We start from the raw sequence: 12,523 nt of genomic DNA, 5'->3' as shown, positions 1-12,523 counted from the left end.
ATGAAACACTAAGTATTTAAAACACTATTTAAAAGTCTAATTCATGACTTATTCAATTTTTTTTCCTAATTTGGAAGTAAATAGGCATTATTATATGTAGCACAGTTGCGATTAATATGATATTGTTTAATTTCAAGAAAATGGACTACAGTAAACCTCTTTTTCAAAAATTAGCTGTGAATTATTTTAGGAGATGGGGTGGAAGAGTTTTCCGTCAGAAAGACTTGTAATAAGATAAACTTGTAATTAGATTATCTAGATTAGTAAAGGAAGTGACTAAATGTAAGAGTGGCTACTTTGACGAGAAAAGTGTTTAATATGCTTTTTATTTCGTAAAAAATATTTTTGTAGAACTTGCAAAAATTTTAATTATTTTTTATTTTATTATAAAACAAAGAATAAAATAATAATGTTATAAATTATAATGTATGTATGTATGTATGTATGTGTATAAAAAACTTTTCTTTTTTCCTTCTATTAATTTTAGTAATGTTTTTCGAAATTAATCATGTCTATAACTGACTTTTCTGAAGAGGCACATTTATCGAAAACTAATTTATATTAAATCTACTAAAAGAAAGGAAAACTCGCTAATACTTTGCATATTCTGTTTCCTTTAAAGGTCTTTATATTGGGAGTTTACACAATTTAGGTTGAAATGTCAATGTACTGCCACAGAACCTTCGGTATTAAACCGGCGACCTTTAAACTCTCGCCATTTCATCACGTGTGAATGTATATCTACCAATCTGAAATCATTTTCGATATGTGAAGCTCGCTAAAGTGTAGCGATATAAACCGACAAAAGAATTAAGAGTATTGACTATATAGAGATAATGCAAATTTTCTCGTATCGTGCGACGTGACGAGCCGAAGTCCTCGACCGGCTAAAAGAAGAATATAAAGAGAATGAGGCAGCGCGGCTCGCGACGTGTTCGTCCTCGAGTCGCGTCCAACGACGGGAGCTCTGTTGATCCGTCGGTGTTAGAGCTGGCCTCGCGTTCGGATCAATTGACCAATACTACTACGAAGAAAAATTCAGATGCTGACGAAAACGTTACTGAGCGCATTACGTCGAACGACGATATCACCATCGCTGCCGCGCGTGAATATCTACATTGTCTCAACGAGCGGCGTACGAAGTCCGAAAGGTACTTCTTATATTAGGGGAGATTAGGTTTAGTTGTACTTCAGTTATATCTTTCTTTGTTACGTTTTATATTTAATTTATAGGTGGGAGGGAGGGTGATAGAGGAGAGTGGGAGAGAGGGGGGAGGGGGAAGGAGAGAGGGGGGAGGGGGAAAGAGAGGGAGGGGGAGGAGAGAGAGAGAGAGAGAGAGAGAGAGAGAGAGAGAGAGAGAGAGAGAGAGAGAGAGAGAGAGAGAGAGAGAGAGATCACCTTTTCAAAAGACATATTTATACAATACTAAAAATATTTTTTAAATATAAAATTGTAATTATTTTTTTTTACACTAATAAAAAGTATTGGATTATTACATCTCTAAAATCAACCCCAAATGCGACACAGAGGATCTTAGTAGCACAATATAGTGGCAACATGTTGACTGAATATTGGTTATATTGAGAATGTTTTGGCCAATATTTTTTAATACAAAACTATACCTATTGGTTATTGATGAAATGCACGTCCACTGTCAATATTGCAGTGCCGATAATGACACCAATGTTGATAATAATATAAAAATTAATGTACTGCCAATATTGCAGTGCCCATGATGACTCAAATATTGGTAATAATATAGAAATAAATGTGCTGCCAATATTGTGGTGCCTATGATGACACCAATATTGGTTATAACATATACATGTAAGTGTGCTGCTGATATTACAGTGCCCATGTCGACACCAATATTAATAATAACATATACTTATACAAACGTGCAGTCAATATTGCAGTGCTCATGATACTACCAATATTGGTGAAAACGTAGGGGAGACTAGGGCAAACTTGACACTAGGCTTTTTGACAATTTAAATCTATCGTAGAAACTTGCTTTTTCTACTGTAAATGCGTCTTTATGTGCCAGTGTTGTGAACGGAATTTGGTGACATTCAGAGTTTAAGGTCCGTATTTATAGTCGGATCTTATATTTAAGACCGTCTTAAGTACGATATTAAGATGTTATGAACCAATCACAGAGCGGTATTAGCATCTTAAGACATTACTTAAGATAGTCTTGAAATAAGATCCGACTATGAATACGGGCCATAGTGTAATTCCTAGTGCGATATAAGCGTTTTCGATAGTGAAATAGTATATTGTGCACTAAGGGGCGAAAGTAGCGTTTTTCAGACTCGTGTGCGTTGCCGCCCGAGCCTTCGGCTCGGGCGGCAACGCACACGAGTCTGAAAAAGCTTTCGCCCCGAGATGCACACGATATTTTTCACAATATCTTTACGAAAAGTTCGACCTCCATGCCTAGAGAGAGGCGAGAGTGGCCATTTCACGCCAGGACAGCATAGCGGGACGAAAGTAACCACTTTCCGCCCTAGGGAGGAAAGTGGTTACTTTCGTCCCGCTACGGCCGTCCTGGCGTGAACGTGGTCACTTTCGCTCCTCTCTACAGGCATGGAAAGTCGAACTTTCCGTGGAGGTGTTGTGAAAAGTAGTTTGTCTTATCTCTCGAAAATTTCCACTTTTTCATCGAGCTTTACTCTTACAAATCTACCGGTAAGTGATTTTGATGGGAAATTTGATGCTCTATATGAATCTGATAATCGTCAGACCATTTTCATATTTTAACATTTTTTATGTTTTTGGAGTGACAAAAGTGAAAAACGACGTCTGGGGCAAAGTCGACACCTTGCCGTTTCGTCGGCTCCCAATGGCTGTGTTTTGCCGAACCTCCGCTAGCTAAGCCGCTAAATAGCAATTAAGTGTGATTGGATCCAAAGGTAAGAACCAACAATCACATTCACGTGCTACTTAGCGGCTTAGCTAGCGCAAGTTCGGCAAAACACAGCCAATAACAAACGATGCTTGCCATGCAGCCGTAAGGGTGACAGTACAAGAAGCGCGGAAACGTGGAAACGCGGAAGACAAAATTTACTAGATTCCCGCGTCCCGTTCCGTCTGTTTTGATTGCCTTGTATTACATGGAGCACAATTTGCGTAGAAAAGCGGAACGGTATGGGACAAATAGACATTTGTATTCATTTCTTTTAATTGTGTTCACTTAATTCATTGCAATTTTTATTAATATGCTTATCTTTTCAGCTTATCTATTGAATACAAGCATTTTAATCGATAAATATCGTTAAAAATTAACATTTTATAATTCTCCGTTCCGCTTTTCCGCTTAAAATATGCTCCATGTAATATAAGGCAATCAAAACATACGGAACGGAACGCAGGAATCTAATACATTTTGTCTTCCGTGTTTCCGCGTTTCCGCGCTTCCGTGCTTCATGTACTGTCACCCTAACGCTTATGACAAATGTATGCGTACGTCCGATCGCGAGTTTATCGGCATTAATTGTTTTTCAGACATGAGTTTAGATGAAGATAATTGTGAAAGTTCAACAATTTTTTTCTCATTATTTCCAATGAGTGTTTTACTTTATTCCGAATTTTTGTACTTTCTAAATACACGATAAACAATGTATTTTCATTTTCAGACAATAAAAAAATAAGTTCCAGAGGGTCGATTGTGTATTTCAAAACTTATTAAAAATTAAAACGTGAACGAATTCACCAGGTATTAACCAATGAAATTATAAATATTTTAGTAAATTCGCTCACTTGTGTAATTTTTACTAAGTTTTGAAGTACACAATCGACCCCCAGATCAAATTGTGTCGATTAGGCAGTGTCGAGTTTGCCCCGACATTTTTCAATTTGAAAATTTGTCTTTGTGTCACTTTTTCTTTAGGAAAAGTCCCTGTTCCTTGTCTTCGTGTCACTGTCCCTTTACTGGGGACAAAACTAAGCGACGTATAGCAAAACTTTCTTAAGCAATTTTGTACTTGAAGGAACACTCTTTAAATGTGTACCATTGAATTCGTTTGAAAATTTTAATTAATAGTTAAAATTTGCCTTTGAAAAAATCGTGTCGAGTTTGCCCCGGTCTCCCCTACATGAAAATATGCTGTGCCATTTTAAAAAAAACTGCGAACGCTAGTAACGCGCGCTGCCGCGATGTGTCTACATGCGCCAGTACTTTCTCGTAAACAAAAATTCTCATGCTCTGAGATAAAAAGCGAGTCTGTGGCACACAGAGAGATGACAAAATGCACATTTTATGTTTTTCTGGTGCAGGAGTTTGAACTCTTAAGAGTCTTTTTAGAGTGTTTTTAGAGCAGAAATGGTACGAAAAAATAATTTATTTTATAATTCGGGAACTTAAAAAGAATTTCTTTCTAATTCTCTTTGATATCTGGATTATTAGAGCTAATATTGGATAAGATGAAATTAATATATGGATCCTATATTAGAATTCAATATTGGCTCAAAACGAGAGAGCGTCTACTTTACAATATTGGACCAATGTGAGAAATTAATTTATACTCAATATGAAAAATTGGATGTATAGGGTGTTTAAAAAAAGTGTCTCATATTTTGAGAGCAGGTAGTACTTATCAATAAGAAGAAAATATCTGGTAAACATGGCTCCTAAATCATAATACCTGTTGTGATATGGACTAATCTTTATTGTATACTATACGAGGTGTTCTATGTAGTTCCCATTCATTGTCACATATTTTACATAGAAAAATACACATTCCTGCAGTGTTTGTATGTCGTAGATGAATATACCAAGGTCTTTAAATGATAAACATTGCCCTCTTCTTATATTAGTTGTTATTTCTACAGTGCAGTAAGGTTTGACTGTTATTATCAGATATCGACAACGTACAAACATTGTAGGAATTAGTATTTTTTTATTTAAAATCTGTGAAAATAAATGGGAACTACATAGAACACCTCCTACAGTATATAATAAAGATTGGTCCATATTTCAACAGGTATTTGATTTAGGATCTATGTTTACTGGACATTTTCTTTTTATTTTGATGAGTACTACCTGCTCTCAAAATATGGAACACTTTTTTTTAACCCTTAAAGCGCACATGGGGTGTAGGATACCCCACTCCGAACTTTGTGCTCTGATAAGTCCCATTAAAATGTCTTTTTCAATAATTTTTTAAACAATGTTAATTTTAAGAAATCGCTATAACTTTTGTTTATCCTTAAAATACATGACTTTAACTTCATTCAGAAATTTTTATGCAATAAAATAGTCAATAGCATCGTTACAGTACATACTTAAAGACACTGGGGTATCTCATACCCCCAGTGCGCTTTACGTAATTTTTCGGAGGTGTGCGCTTTAAGGGTTAAACACCCTGTATACTGCTAGCTAATATTATTGCAATAAAGTTGTGCTACTAGAGGAAGATTAAAATTATCGATACTTATACATATCTATAACAGATGAACTGTGCATCTTCTACAAGTTCCTACTAATAATTATTCTACTTCTAGAATAATTATTAGAACAACTATTATAGATTTTCAAATAGTTGAAATTTATATGTATATGGGGCATTTCATGCCAACTCAACCAATGATTATCCCCGACCATTTTTGATTAGGCCGAAATTTTATTGTGTTTTTGTACTGAATAAAAGTAGCTTCCATGATTTTTTTTAGATTTTTATCTCTACTCATACTTAAGTTATGGATCCTTTTTCTAAAAAAAGGCATGTTAAGTCGATACTCGCATATCTCGAAGTTTTTTGTTGCCCTTTTTCCGCGATGCCAATTGGTTCTCTCGCTGCGCTTACTTCATTTGCAGCTGTCATCGTATATTTTGACAGTTGTGTGTATCAAGAAGTTAATAGTGTAATAGTAATTGCATAATGTTAAAGCTAAATAGCGCGCGCGAAGCGCGCGTCTGTGGTGTCTAGTTTAAAAAAAAAAATACAGTTTAAAATTTGGAAAATTTCAAATGCTTGTAACTTTAAGAAGAAAAAAGATATTGTAAAAAATAAGGTAATCTTTCTTTTCGTTTTTTACTGTACTTTTCGAAGAAAATATCGAAAAAATTTTTAATGAGCAATATGACTGTTTTTTTTTAGGATTTAAGTAAAAAATGTTTTTTTTTCTCAGTGCGACCGTTTTGATTTTTTTTTTAAATTTTACAAATTCTATATTTAATTTTGAAATTTTTAAGACGTATAAGAAAATGGGATTCCAATAACTTCGATTTTTTAAGGGACTTTTTCTTCATTTTTTTTCAAAAATAATTTTTTTTAAATAAGAGACTTTACCGATGGCTATCAAAAAATTTGATAAATTTATAGACAGCAATCCTGAAATTTCTATCTATAGGTAAAGAGGAAATTCGAATATTTTCTATTTTTTAATTGCATTTTTACTTATTTTTATTATTAAATTATTTTTTTTAATAGAATATTATAAATTGGGGAACTTTAACGGTTAGCATGTAACAATTAAATCATATAGTTAATAAAAAAAAACACGTATATTATCTGTGAAAATAGCAATCAGATTTATTTGAAAATAAAATAAATAAATAAAAATCAAAATTAAAGATAAACATAAAATAAATGATAAATATATCAAAAAATTATGCCATATTATATAACAACGTTTATACTATTTATTTATTTTTATTTTTTAAAATTATTTTATGTGATTTTACATCATTACATCGAGAGAATATTTTCACATTTAAATTTCCATTGTTATCAGGTATAACGCAATGAATTTTTTATGGTATTTTTTATGATATATCGATATCATTGCGTAAGTATTATATATGGTAAAAAAGCTGTGGAACGATACCGAAACTGTCGTTAAGGAGTTAGAGAATCCTTGTGCTGGTATTAAAAAAGTAATACATTCTACTCATAAAACATTTTTCAAAATTCAAATAGAGGTTCCCAGGTTAAAAATTTGAAAAATAAAGTTTCCAGTGCTTTAGTAATTCTTCATTTTTCAAGTCGTGTTAAACCTATACCGGACATATAAAAAATTCATTGCGTTATACCTGATAACAATGGAAATTTAAATGTGAAAATATTCTCTCGATGTAATGATGTAAAATCACATAAAATAATTTTAAAAAATAAAAATAAATAAATAGTATAAACGTTGTTATATAATATGGCATAATTTTTTGATATATTTATCATTTATTTTATGTTTATCTTTAATTTTGATTTTTATTTATATATTTTATTTTCAAATAAATCTGATTGCTATTTTCACAGATAATATACGTGTTTTTTTCATTAACTATATGATTTAATTGTTACATGCTAACCGTTAAAGTTCCCCAATTTATAATATTTTATTAAAAAAAGTAATTTAATAATAAAAATAAGTAAAAATGCAATTAAAAAATAGAAAATATTCGAATTTCCTCTTTACCTATAGATAGAAATTTCAGGATTGCTGTCTATAAATTTATCAAATTTTTTAATAGCCATCGGTAGAGTCTATCTTGATTTAAAAAAATTATTTTCGAAAAAAATGAAGAAAAAGTCCCTTAAAAAATCGAAGTTATTGGAATCCCATTTTCTTATACGTCTTAAAAATTTCGAAATTAAATATAGAATTTGTGAGATTTAAAAAAAAATCAAAACGGTCGCACTGAGAAAAACAAACATTTTTTACTTAAATTCTAAAAAAAACAGTCATATTGCCCATTAAACATTTTTTCGATATTTTCTTCGAAAAATACAGTGAAAAACAAAAAGAAAGATTACCTTATTTTTTACAATATCTTTTTTCTTCTTAAAGTTACAGGCATTTGAAATTTTCCAAATTTTAAACTGCATTTTTTTTTAATCCATAACTTAAGTATGAGTAGAGATAAAAATCTAAAAAAAATCATGGAAGCTACTTTTATTCAGTACAAAAACACAAAAAAATTTCGGCCAAATAAAAAATGGTCGGGGACAATCATTGGTTGAGTTGGCATGGAGAGAATGCCCCATATATATATATATAATATTTTATTTAATTTAACCACCTAAAATATTTTTATTGTTTTTGACGATGTAAAAAAAAGGTAAAACTGTACATTAAGGGTAACTCTCGCCAATTTTAGTGACGACATATATTGTCAAGAACATGGTTCTAAGCAATATTCAAGAAATTTAGCCATTACTCGTCTATTAGAAAGTTATTAACAATCAAATGCAATCACATATTGTGATGCATGCTTTGGACGTGAGAGTGTACATTTTTGCAATTCCTCATTTCTAATAAAAAAAGAATCCGTAATATTCTGAATATCATGAGAGAAAAAAGATTCTAAATATATTCTTGTATGCGTGAAAGCCTCAATTTGAAAAATTTCCCCGAAAACAAATGAATAAGATAGGAAACCCTGGTTCTCGTCTGGCAATGCATTTTTTATGGCTCTTCAAAGAATATATTCCGAATATATTCTCTTTATACATAAGATCGATAATGATAGCGCAAATTGCATTAAATGATACTGGCCGCTAGATATATTATAGTTAGTAAGTAGTAAAATACATAAATATTGCTAACGATTGACTATAGAGTCGGTTCCAGTGATTGCGAGCAGCCCTCCAGCACATTTCCCGGGAACTCGGCCGGCAGTTCGTCAAACAGCAGCCTCTCGACGAGAAGCCTGGATAGTCCTAGTACTAGTTTGGAGCAGGTACATCCGACCTCATCGGCGGCAAACGCGTCAACTTCGTGGGACAGCGATGTTGATGTTGAGGCTGATCCGCCGGATTGGAGTCAGGCTGTCTCCGAGGACGTTCTCGCGCAGCTCAGCAACTCCGAGAAAAAAAGACAGGATGTTATTAACGGTGAGTAGTCAGTTTGTTATAATAGAGATCGTAAGAGATCACATTGGCCATCTTAATTGATTTAAAAAATCGATAAACTGCTTACCAAATTTATACTTCTACAATAGAAGATTGAGGAGTAAGTTAAGAATAGTTTGTTTGATTCAAATGAGTTAAGAACAGGATAATTTCTCTTGCATGCATTTTTTCAAATTTTATTTGAATACTATTATTATTCGAATTGTAGCGACGGATTATTTTTTTTGCTTCTTCTACGTACTACAGTTGTATATATGCACATTTAACATTTATTTATATAAATATCAAATTCTCTTTTTTTAGAATTGTTTCACACCGAACGCTCTCACGTTCGCGCGTTGAAAGTGCTTTCACACGTTTTCCACAAACCCTTGTTGGAGTCCCAAGTGCTGCCGTTGGATCAGATTCAGTTGCTTTTCTCTAATCTGGATGAGATGCTGATGATACATTCACGCTTTAACCAAGCGATGAAACGGAAGAAGAAGGAGAATTCGTGCGTGAGCGATGTAGGCGAGCTTCTGCTGGAGATGTTCGACGGCGAAGCTGGCGAGGTGTTTGAAAAGGCTGCATCAACTTATTGTGCTAAGCAGCAAGTTGCCTTGGACGCTCTGCGCGATCGTCGACGTAAGGATTCCAAGCTGAACGCTTTCCTGAACGAGGTGGAGGCAAATCCGTTGTGTCGCCGACTCCAGTTGAAAGATCACATACTTACCGGCATGTTGCGACTCACAAAGTACCCGTTGCTCTTTGAAAACCTGGCGAAGTATACGCTAGACAGTAACGAGAGAGAGAAAGCAGCCATATTACGCAGCCTCGAGCGCAGCAAAGAGATCCTGAGTCGCGTGAATCAGGCGGTGAAAGAGGCCGAGGATCATCAACGACTCACAGAGATTCAACGAACAATCGATCGGTCGGCCTTTGATAAATTTGATCATCCAACTGTGCAAGAGTTCAAGAATCTTGATATCACAAAACGCAAGTTGATCTATGAAGGGCCACTACAGTGGCGGCGTACCGAGCCAAATCGATCGATGCCAAATCGCTCGGTGCCGAAGCCAGTCGATCTGCATGTAGTACTGCTTGACGATACGATCTTCTTTCTACATCGGCAAGACGATAAGTATCTGCTTAAGTTTATCAATACGACCAACCAGGCGGGCAATTCCGTGCTGAGTCCAATTGTCAAACTATCCACTGTATTGGTGCGTCACAACGCTGCCGAGAAAGATTCCCTCTATCTCGTCAACACTTCGCAGAACGGCGCACAGATGTACAATCTAGTGGCACCGTCCTCGACAGAACGTAAGCTCTGGTGCAAACATATCTCCGAGGCCGTTGAGGCTTACAAAGCACGCGATCGTCAGGGCAGAAGACCAACGCCGTCCACCACGCTGTCAGAGGAACCGATGCACACGGTGGAAGATGTGTCGTCTTCCGCAATGGAGGTGGACGACCTAACCGTCGAGAAAGATCAGCCACAGGATCGAGAATCGAGGGATCTTGGACAAAATGCTGCTGGTATGCAAGAGCATGATGAGGAGATGCCGGAGACCGCTACTGTTACGGGAACTCCTACAGCTAAACATATGCAACAGCGGGTACAATCGACTGAGTCGCCAACGACAGGTATCGCGTTATACATTTATAAAGTAGACGGTATAGGGTAACTCGGGGGAATATGCCACACTTAAGAAAAATATGATTTTTTCCTTATTTCTCTTTTTTTTTTATAGGTATTTTTGCATACTGGTTTTCTTTTTCCTTCTTTTATCTGTTATTTATGTATGGTTTTAATGAAATATTTTGATTGTTTACTATTAAAAAGAAAGAAATACAAAAGTGTTGCAAAGTGGCATATTACCCACCTATGTGGGTAATATGCCACATATACAAACATGTATAGTAATTTAACTTTAGAAGGGCATTCTTGTCAAAAAACATGTAAAAGAATATTTTTATTACTTTCTTTGCATTTCAATAGTACTCTGTGTGCTACAAGTAGTCTAAATTATTCGGAATGCAATTTTGCAAAATATTAAGTACGTAGCCTATAATTTTCTTAGCGCATGAAATAAACGTGTTTATTCAACATTTTTTCAATATTTATATGGCAAAATATTTATTTATACTGTTTACAGCTTCCTAACCTGCTACTAGTATACTACTAGTAGGTTAGGAAGTTGTAAACAGTACTGGCATTTTACCTCTATCTAAGTATAGTGGCATATTCCTCCAAGATGCAGTTTTATATTATAATAAGCCTGTATTATACGATTGCCAGTAAAACGAATCGGCGACGTACTGAATACTTTCATCCTAACCAATTTTAATAGAACGACAAGCTGATCGAGTTAAAAATAGTGTAATGCTTGAAGAATATCTCATATAAAACACTAAGAAAATTCTAAAAAGCACGTTGTCATACTGTACTTACTCCATAAAAACTATAATACTGATAGGAAGTAAGTAAAACTTGGATATAAACCCAAAACGTCAGATATAATATTTTTAACAATTTCACAGTATTTACAACAATGCTCCTAGCCGTAGCTTTGTTGAACATAACGAGTGGCATATTCCCCCCCGTTACCCTAAGTTCATCTTATGATTAGTAGATACGATAACTTATAATTAAATTTTTCTAAAAACTTTTGCACCTATATTCTTCTCTATCTATCTATCTACGGCTCTCCGGACTTAAGGAGGTCCTTGGCCTCATAGAGAATTCGCCTCCAGCTTTCACGGTCCCTGGATTTAGTCTTCCAGTTCTCTATCCAGCTTTTTTAAATCGTCCAGTACTGATCTCCACCATCTGTTTCTCGGCCTGCCTCTCGGTCTTGTGCGATGTATTTCATTGTGTAGTTTTCTCCTGCAAGGGTCAGATTCTTCTATTCTGTTCATGTGTCCCAACTCAGTCTTTTTATTTTAATGTGCGTTTCTATATCAGAGTCATTGTAAAGTTGATACAACTCTTTGTTAGTTTTTCTCCTATATTCGTTCTCGTTGATCTTATTTGCACCAAAAATTCTTCTCTTGAATACCCCCAGGGCCCCAGGTTTATTGCATCTGAGTCTTTTAACGTCCAGCATTCCGAGCCGTATGTTACAATGGGCCTAATAAGAGTTTTGTATATTGTGGTTTTAGAGGCTCTTGTCAACTCTTTGGATTTCAATAGGGAGATAAGACTGAAATACGCTTTGTTTGTTTTCATTAGCCTTCGTTTAACTTCTGTAGATTTATTGTTGTCTGCTGTAATGACTGATCCCAGGTAGGTGAATTCTTTGACGATCTCGAAAGAATGTGATCCTATATTTAGTTTTGGTCCTATCCTCCTACTTATTGCCTGGGGTCTAGATATTATCATGCATTTAGTCTTATCCGCATTTATCTCCAGCCCCACTTTCTTAGCCTCTCTCTCTCTCTATGGCTTCAAAAGCCTCCTTTATTGCTTTTAGGCTTTTTCCTGCTATATCCAAGTCGTTTGGATATCCAAGGATCTGGTAGCTCTGGTATAGAAATGAGGCGTTCCTTTTGACATTTGCTCTCCTTATAACCGCTTCCAAGACTGGATTGAACAGGATTGGGGGTAGTCCGTCGCCTTGCTTAACACCCTTACTTATCGTAAAGATGCTTGACAATTTGCCGTTAACTCTACCCTTGGAACCTT

The 12,523-nt window shown here is 34.8% G+C and overlaps 1 protein-coding gene across 8 annotated transcripts in view; it reads left to right on the top strand.

Annotated features, from left to right (window-relative positions):
• The window catches only part of Rhogef2 (Rho guanine nucleotide exchange factor 2), a 250,749-nt gene that overhangs the window by 148,440 nt on the left and 89,786 nt on the right, over positions 1 to 12,523 (top strand). For 7 of the 8 annotated variants that reach the window (XR_011734124.1, XM_071791544.1, XM_071791539.1 and 4 more), the window contains 2 exons: positions 8,564 to 8,838; positions 9,160 to 10,482. Coding sequence is in view for 7 of the 8 variants with exons in the window: in XM_071791544.1 (XP_071647645.1) it covers positions 8,564 to 8,838; positions 9,160 to 10,482 (1,598 nt within the window). In the remaining variant the exon portion in view is untranslated. The remainder of the gene's footprint in view (positions 1 to 8,563; positions 8,839 to 9,159; positions 10,483 to 12,523) is intronic. The other variant, XM_071791543.1, reaches the window with a different exon arrangement.

The sequence above is a fragment of the Temnothorax longispinosus genome, chromosome 10 (assembly GCF_030848805.1).
Source record: "Temnothorax longispinosus isolate EJ_2023e chromosome 10, Tlon_JGU_v1, whole genome shotgun sequence".
Lineage (NCBI taxonomy): Eukaryota > Metazoa > Arthropoda > Insecta > Hymenoptera > Formicidae > Temnothorax > Temnothorax longispinosus.
The sequence above is the reverse complement of the archived record's forward strand: the minus strand, read 5'-3'. Positions and strand labels throughout refer to the sequence as shown.